The sequence below is a fragment of the Rhinopithecus bieti genome, unplaced genomic scaffold (genome assembly GCF_001698545.2).
Source record: "Rhinopithecus bieti isolate Rb0 unplaced genomic scaffold, ASM169854v2 scaffold_6380, whole genome shotgun sequence".
Classification (NCBI taxonomy): Eukaryota; Metazoa; Chordata; class Mammalia; order Primates; family Cercopithecidae; genus Rhinopithecus; species Rhinopithecus bieti.
In genome coordinates, this window is record NW_016806642.1 from 2692392 (window position 1) to 2701904 (window position 9513).

The 9513-nt window shown below is 37.9% G+C and overlaps 1 protein-coding gene across 1 annotated transcript in view; it reads right to left on the minus strand.

The window, feature by feature from the left end:
• Window positions 1-9513, minus strand: part of SGIP1 (SH3GL interacting endocytic adaptor 1) — a 224447-nt gene that overhangs the window by 82075 nt on the left and 132859 nt on the right. The window contains 2 exon segments of the mRNA XM_017877177.1: window positions 721-732; window positions 9189-9200. Of these exon segments, the coding sequence (XP_017732666.1) occupies window positions 721-732; window positions 9189-9200 (24 nt within the window).

Sequence of the window (9513 nt, forward strand, 5' to 3'; positions counted from 1 at the left end):
ATTTATTTATTTTTTATTTTTTATTTTTTATTTTTTTTGAGACGGAGTCTTGCTCTGTTGCTCAGGCTGGAGTGCAGTGGTGCAATCTTGGTTCATTGCAAGCTCCACCTCCTGGGTTCATGCCATTCTCCTGCCTCAGCCTCCCGTATAGCTGGGACTACAGGTGCCCGCCACCGCACCCAGCTAATTTTTTGTATTTTTAGTAGAGACGGGGTTTCACCATGTTAGCCGGTATGGTCTCGATCTCTTGACCTCGTGATCCTCCTGTCTCGGCCTCCCAAAGTGCTGGGATTACAGGCATGAGCCACCGCGCCCGGCCCCTTACATTCTTAATAGTTTTATTAGTCTTTATTATCTCTTTGCTATCAACTTCTATGGTACTTTCTGGTGAACTAGGCCTTTTATGTACATACATACACACACACACACACACACACACATACACACACACACACACACATTCCATATATTTTCCAAATTTAGTACTAGGAGTTGAGATTCCCATGTATTAGTTCAGTTAGTTATGGGAAAGTGCTCTGACAATTCTAAAATATGCCCCTGATACTTAAGAGGGTCAGAGGCTTTCAATCAGTAAACCTGTTTCACCTGCCTCATTCACACTGGGTTATCATAAATTTAATGGGAAACCAACCTGGCCACCTTGCCTTGGCAGCAATTTTCTCTATACATGTTTAAGGTAAAAATGTTGAGAGTTCTTACCGGGCTGCGCCTCTGTGATCAGCAAAAAGGAAGAGAGAACAGACACCTAGTCAGAGAATGATGGATCAGTCAAAAGTCTTGGGTAATAGAAAACTTCATAAGCAGCTAACCAAACATACATTCCAGAGAATCAGGCCAAAGGAAGACAGGCAGTCCTAGTGTTTAGGGCTTACTTAAACCACAGGAGGCGTCGGAGAACCTTAAAGAGAGGATATCCGTTGTACAATACAGCTTTGCTAACGTGGATATGTAAGTTTTAGTTATGTGTACATAAGAACAAGGCAGAAACATACAAGAAAACTTTATTAACAATGTTTAATGTCTTGCCATAGAAGTTTTTCTCTAGAAAGTTTGAGGAGGGGGTACTTAGAGAAGAGAGAAGTAAACTGTTCCCTACAGAGCAGGATGTTAGCAAATATAGACAATAATGCATTTTTCACGTAGTTAGGGTACAAAAGGAGCTTATGAAAAACCAGAGGCAGGATTTAGAGAGCACTTTTCCTTGTCTGGAATTTTTCTTTGGTGTTCTATGGAAGGTGTGCTTATGAGGATACTTTTGTGTTGAATGTTCTTGGCCTAGTGATTTGGGCGACCTCTACCAATGTGATGTGAATGATGAGAATGTGATGGGAAAGATGAGGAAGCCCTGACAAACATAGTTGGGAATGGCGAAAACTGTCCAGCAGCAACAGAACCCTGGTGGACCACATGACCTTAGAAAACACAAAATCAATGTGCAAAAATCACAAGCATTCTTATACACCAATAATAGACAGAGAGACAAATCATGAGTGAACGCCCATTCACAATTGCTACAAAGAGAATAAAATACCTAGGAATCAAACTTATGAGGGATGTGAAGGACCTCTTCAAGGAGAACTACAAACCACTGCTCAGTGAAATAAAAGAGGACACAAACAAGTGGAAGAACATTCCACGCTCATGAATAGGAAGAATCAATATCGTGAAAAGGGCCATACTGCCCAAGGTAATTTATAGATTCAATGCCATTCCCGTCAAGCTACCAATGACTTTCTTCACAAAAGTGGAATAAAACTACTTTAAAGTTCATATGGAACCAAAAAAGAGCCCTCATTGCCAAGGCAATCATAAGCAAAAAGAACAAAGCTGGAGGCATCACACTGCCTGACTTCAAACTATACTACAAGGCTGCAGTAACCAAAAGAGCATGGTACTGGTACCAAAACAGAGATATAGACCAATGGAACAGAACAGAGCCCTCAGAAATAACACCATACATCTACAACCATCTGATCTTTAACAGACCTGACAAAAGCAAGCAATGGGGAAAGGATTCCCTATTTAATAAATGGTGCTGGGAAAACTGGCTAGAAAGCCAGAAACTGTAGAAAGCTGAAAATGGATCCTTTCCTTACACCTTATACAAAAATTAATTCAAGATGGATTAAAGACTTAAATGTTAGACCTAACACCATAAAAACCCTAAAAGAAAACCTAGACAATACCATTCAGGATATAGGCATGGGCAAGGACTTCACGGCTAAAACACCAAAAGCAATAGCAACAAAAGCCAAAATAGATAAATAGAATCTAATTAAACTAAACAGCTTCTGTGCAGGAAGAGAAACTACCGTCAGAGTGAACAGCAACCTACAGAATGGGAGACAATTTTTGCAATCTACCCATCTGACAAAGGGCTAACATCCAGAATCTACAAAGCACTTAAACAAATTTACAAGAAAAAAATCAAACAACCCCATCAAAAAGTGGGCAAAGGATATTAACAGACACTTCTCAAAATAAGACATTCATGCAGCCAACAGACACATAAAAAAAAAGCTCATCATCACTGGTCATCACAGAAATGCAAATCAAAACCACAATGAGATACCATCTCACACCTGTTAGAATGGCGATCATTAAAAAGTCAGGAAACAACAGATGCTGGAGAGGATGTGGAGAAATATGAACACTTTTACACTGTTGGTGGGAGTGTAAATTAGTTCAAATTGTGGAAGACAGTGTGGTGATTCCTCAAGGATTTAGAACTAGAAATATCATTTGACCCAGTGATCCCATTACTGGATATATACCCAAAGGATTATAAATCATGCTACTATAAAGACACATGCACACGTACGTTTATTGCGGCATGATTCACAATAGCAAAGACTTGGAACCAACCCAAATGTCCATCAATGATAGACTGCATTAAGAAAATGTGGCACATATACACCATGGAATAACATGCAGCCATAAAAAAGGATGAGTTCATGTCCTTTGTAGGGACATGGATGAAGCTGGAAACCATCATTCTGAGCACACTATTACAAGGACAGAAAATCAAACACTGCATGTTCTCACTCGTAGGTGGGAATTGAACAAGAGAACACTTGAACACAGGTCAGGGAACATCACACACCAGGGCCTGTAGTGGGGTAGGGGGAGGGGGAGGGATAGAATTAGGAGAAATAATGTAAATGACGAGTTAATGGGTGTAGCAACCAACATGGCACCATATATACATATGTAACAAAACTGCACGTTGTGCAAATGTACCCTAGAACTTAAAGTATGATAAAAACAACAACAACAACAACAACAACAAACACAACAAGCAGATGTATGACTTCTTCCTTTTGCTTTTCAAATCTTGATTATGGCTGCTATCAATTTATTCCAACAATCTCTGATAGCTCTGCCTCTTTAGGAGCTTTCTGATGTAACACGAGTGACTAGGATGTGAGTGGGGAAAGAGCTGTTCATCAGTTTCCCTTTCAATATATGGGCTAATGCATGGAGTCACTAGAAGCTACCTCCCAAAACCAAAACTAGGAGCACAAACACAAAGAAAGTTAGGAGTTTGTTCAAATGTAGAGGATATTCTTTCTAGAACATAGATAGGAAGCAAAAAGTTGTAGCTTTTTACATCTGGGTAGGCCTCCATGGATATCTCGTCCAAGTGGCTACATGCTATAGAGAGGAATGTGAGGCTCTGAGATACACAGCTAGTAAGCAGGTAGAACCAGAGACAGAATTCAGATCCCCTATTTCTCATTTTCTCATTCCTTCTATGATGCCAAGCATAGCATTGTTGAATGACTCCAAAAGCAGAGAGTCATTGTGATTAACATCCAGGAGTGGTTATTTTTCAGACCAGTTTATAAGTAGCTAGGATTCTAGACATATTATTCTAGACAATTGACTTGTAATACTACAGACTTTATTATTTGCCTTATTTTCCAGGTACTGCTACCTATGGAGTCCACCTTTCTTATAAACCTGCCTGGATGCACCTTAAATAAAATTGTAAAAAAAAAAAAAAAAGGCCACATAAATACTTGTTTCTGGGCTTAAATTATCTTATTGACTAATCCATACTGCGTTTTGAGAAAAATTCAAACACTTTTATATANAGAAATATGAACACTTTTACACTGTTGGTGGGAGTGTAAATTAGTTCAAATTGTGGAAGACAGTGTGGTGATTCCTCAAGGATTTAGAACTAGAAATATCATTTGACCCAGTGATCCCATTACTGGATATATACCCAAAGGATTATAAATCATGCTACTATAAAGACACATGCACACGTACGTTTATTGCGGCATGATTCACAATAGCAAAGACTTGGAACCAACCCAAATGTCCATCAATGATAGACTGCATTAAGAAAATGTGGCACATATACACCATGGAATAACATGCAGCCATAAAAAAGGATGAGTTCATGTCCTTTGTAGGGACATGGATGAAGCTGGAAACCATCATTCTGAGCACACTATTACAAGGACAGAAAATCAAACACTGCATGTTCTCACTCGTAGGTGGGAATTGAACAAGAGAACACTTGAACACAGGTCAGGGAACATCACACACCAGGGCCTGTAGTGGGGTAGGGGAGGGGAGGGATAGAATTAGGAGAAATAATGTAAATGACGAGTTAATGGGTGTAGCAACCAACATGGCACCATATATACATATGTAACAAAACTGCACGTTGTGCAAATGTACCCTAGAACTTAAAGTATGATAAAACAACAACAACAACAACAACAACAAACACAACAAGCAGATGTATGACTTCTTCCTTTTGCTTTTCAAATCTTGATTATGGCTGCTATCAATTTATTCCAACAATCTCTGATAGCTCTGCCTCTTTAGGAGCTTTCTGATGTAACACGAGTGACTAGGATGTGAGTGGGGAAAGAGCTGTTCATCAGTTTCCCTTTCAATATATGGGCTAATGCATGGAGTCACTAGAAGCTACCTCCCAAAACCAAAACTAGGAGCACAAACACAAAGAAAGTTAGGAGTTTGTTCAAATGTAGAGGATATTCTTTCTAGAACATAGATAGGAAGCAAAAGTTGTAGCTTTTACATCTGGGTAGGCCTCCATGGATATCTCGTCCAAGTGGCTACATGCTATAGAGAGGAATGTGAGGCTCTGAGATACACAGCTAGTAAGCAGGTAGAACCAGAGACAGAATTCAGATCCCCTATTTCTCATTTTCTCATTCCTTCTATGATGCCAAGCATAGCATTGTTGAATGACTCCAAAAGCAGAGAGTCATTGTGATTAACATCCAGGAGTGGTTATTTTCAGACCAGTTTATAAGTAGCTAGGATTCTAGACATATTATTCTAGACAATTGACTTGTAATACTACAGACTTTATTATTTGCCTTATTTTCCAGGTACTGCTACCTATGGAGTCCACCTTTCTTATAAACCTGCCTGGATGCACCTTAAATAAAATTGTAAAAAAAAAAAAAAAGGCCACATAAATACTTGTTTCTGGGCTTAAATTATCTTATTGACTAATCCATACTGCGTTTTGAGAAAAATTCAAACACTTTTATATATGAAACTTTAGACTTTATTATTCTTTAGTGACCAAATTAAAAAGTTCCTTTGTGTAGAAAGAGGTATGGGAATTTCATGACAAACAATTCACTTTTAAAATATAGCAATTAGAGGACTAAAAGTGGCCCAAGATAAAATTGTGAGAAATATGCAAAATAGAATCTAGACTGCAAGCATTCAGTGGCAAAACCTTACATACAAAACACTTTATTATTAAGGCAGGTGCAAGAGTAATTGCGGTTTTTTGCCATTACTTTTAATTTAAGGTTATACAGAATACTTTTTCAAAATAATTTCAAATATATTAATCTACCCAAATTGAGTCATATCTTAATTTCCAATGAGTTATAAACCTATATTTTAATCACAAGTTCAAGGTTTAATTTTTTTTTTCTAGTAAAAGACAACCTTGTAATATAGCAGTTTGGAAACTCCATTTGCAAAATGCCTTCAGCAGGGAATAGCTGTTCAAATTCATGTAGTCACAGGCTGATTAAACAGAACCCAAAAGACAGAGCTAGAAGCTGTGCAAAGTGCAGACCCAGAAAGCCTCAAGGTCTATAATTAAGAGCTATCTGAAAACTTCAAAAGGAAAATAATTCCAGGAGCAAATGGAAGGGCTTTATATATGCCAATTATCACCACTGAAGAGCAAAAATTGGCTTAGGCTATGCCGGATAAGGACAGAAAAATTATCAGCCAGGACGGAAGGGTCTTTGCCTGCTCAAAATTTTGCTTTACCCTTTCTCCCATCATTTCCCAAGAATGTCAAAGCCTTTAGTGTTCTATTTTTTGTTTACCAATATACAGAATTTTCTTCAAAGGCAGAAGAAAACTAATTTAGTATCTGGTCTTGATATATTCTATAAGCTGAGAGATCTACGTCCAAAGTTGCAAACCCAAATGCTTGCAAGAGTAAAAAGTGGGTGGGGGATGGGGAGGGGGTGCTGGGAGTCAGGCACACACACATTATGAGATTCTGGAAAACTGGCCACTATTCAGTGCACCCCATATGTGCCACGTGAGAATGTGGGCTTAGTCCTGCCAGGTCTTCAGAGAGATGATGAGCATCCAGATTTTTTTTTTTTTAATTTGAAATGTTCTAGTTTTGAAATGTGGGCTGAAATTGTTTTTAACTGCACAACCAAACAAAACACCTATTCAGTTGTTCAGAATCTGCAGGAGGTTAATTCACCTCTGATTGCAGCCATTTGTGTCATACATAATAAGCGCTCAGTAAATTCTATCTGCTGTTATTACTGCTTCATTTCTATGTCTGATTACTCAGAGACTTTGCAAGTGGTCTGCTTGTTTTCTGAACAAATTTCCTTCATTCCTAATTAAATACTGTGTTCATTACCTAGATTTCTCTTGGTCTTCCAATGTGGAAAACATTTTATTTTCCCTTCTACTTTTATTTTGGTGTTCAACTTAGAGATAACTCTTATTTTATATGTTGAGGCTATTTTCAAAGTGGATAAACACTGCTAATCTATGATTTTGTCACTGGAATGAAGATCTAGAATGTGGTATATTTCTAAAATTTATATAATTTTCAAAATGAATATATCTACCTAAAAGAAAATACTGCAGCCTACATCCTCAATCTTCACACTGTTCTTATATGACATGGCAGTTCTGTTTTATTATTTTTTATATAACGGAGTTAGTTTAAATTCAGTTAACTATGACACCTTCATCTTAGTCAATGTGAATAAAGTGTTTTAATATGTTTATCATTTCCAACTAACAAAACAATCTATCCCCCTTGTCACATTCATTAAATAACCCAGATTTTGAAGTTTTATGGCATCCTAATTTGCTAAATTTAGTGCTATAGGGAAACAAAGTTGAGAATGGGCAATTAACTACAAAGCACTAAACAAATATGATTTTTCTATAGCCTCATTTTAGCAAATTGAGTGATTAATGTTAGAGAATTTTCTAGGAAAGAATTAGAATATATGATCACTACTTTTATTACTAAGATTCTTACAAGGATTCCTTCTTGTTTTTAAATGCTTTAGGGTGAAGATAAACTATTTGGCAAGCATCAATTTGCCATGCTATTGTAGGTGTTTATCTGTATTTAAACTTCGGTCGACTACAGATTACAAGTTAGATTACAGCGACTGTCTATTATCTTCAATCAGACATATTTGAGATGATCTTCTAAAACTTCATTTGGGAAGAGAAACAAAGAACCTGCTAGTCATCAAAATGACCAGGCTGAGGAATCAAGATGGACATTTCCAAAGAAAAATTAGGTGAGGGAGTGACAGGGGGAAATTCTTGCAGTTAAAATTGCCGTGAAGGACAACAGGAGAAAATTAATGAAAAGAGAGAAGTTTTAAAGCACCATAGACAAACTTCAGGCCACACAGTCCTGTGGATATTTGAAGTGGCCAAATTTGGTTAATTCAGAAAAACATTCAGGGTCCACAAGAATAAATGAAAGTGGAAAAGTGTAAGGAAAGGCTATTAAAGAGCACCAGTAATATTCTGCTGCCACAGAACAGGCAATGCATAGTTGATTCTGAATTACTCAGAAGCGGGTCATTTAGGTTAGTAATAATCATAATTGTAGCTCCTTATGTTATTTTTGGAAACCAAAAGGGGCTCATATTTTGAGACATTTTAATGTTTTGGTCTCATATTGTTGTCCTTCCTGTGTCTCTGTTCCGCCTCCCTCCTATCCTATGGCTTTTCTGTAAGCACAGTATCCTGTATGTGGTGGAGTGGCTGCCAGGATTTGGTCAGTGGGAAGGATAAGAGGTGAAAGCACTTACTGCACCACCCACCTAGGTGCGTTAACAACCAACCAACCACTTGGTGCTGTGAACATGGAACATAATATTTTCCTATTTTCCACCAGAGAGGTCACCTCTGTCAGCCATGCATCAGCATCCTGAGAACATGTTCCCAACAAACCAGGCAACCAAGAAGAGAACAAACTCATTTTATTTTTTGAGATCTGTTCCTTGTGTTGCTCTAAAATAAAACGATGTAGGTACATCGTATCAGACTTGTGTTGCCACTAAAAATCACCCACTGCTACTAAAAATTAACATCCAGGAGGTAATTTACATTTTATAAAGATCCTCTTTTCCAGTCTCTGACAATTCCAGGAGGGAATATTTGGATTTACTGAAACAAAAACAAAATAAAACCCCCCAGCTTCCCTACAACTCCCCATTCCCAGGCCAGCTTCATAGGCATTCCAGATGCTACTATGTTGTACACTAATCAAAAATTAACTTAAAAAACATTTGCTTAGCTCATGATATGTATATGTAGCTTGACTAATTCCAGTGGAAACTGCAATAAATGAAACTTAGTACCAAAAATATTTGATTATATGGCTGTGATTGAGGCAGAGGTGAATCTTTACAAAATTACCCCAGGGCCCTTAATAACGGGTTTGTAAAATCACTTAGCAACCAACTTCCTTTTTTTCCCATGTGGCATAATGAGACCTGGTCATGGTTCACAAAGGTTTGTTTTTAAAGTTCAAAACCTTGTTTAAGTGTTAAACATAGTCAGTCATTAGATATGCAGATAATGCAAATAAACAGAATAAATAATGTTTGCCCCAAAAGTGGAAAGGACTTATTTCTTACCGGACTTTTCCTCTAAAAGCGTAGGCATGGGGAGGAAGAATAAAGAGAAAATGAGAGAGGTGAAATGTATTTTCAAGAAGAAACAGGACAAGACTCAGGATAACCTTACTTAAGGCAGCTCTTGAAGGCACTGCTTTTATAAATGCTTCCTGTAGGGGTCTGATATGGTCATTCCCAGGCTGCTGTTCTTTAGTTCAAGCTACAGAGGGCATCAGTGTGGACTTCATCTGGGCATCTAAGCACATTCTAAGCTTGCCCCTTCCCTTCCTTCCTTCCTTCCTTCCTTCCTTCCTTCCTTCCTTCCTTCCTTCCTTCCTTCCTTCCT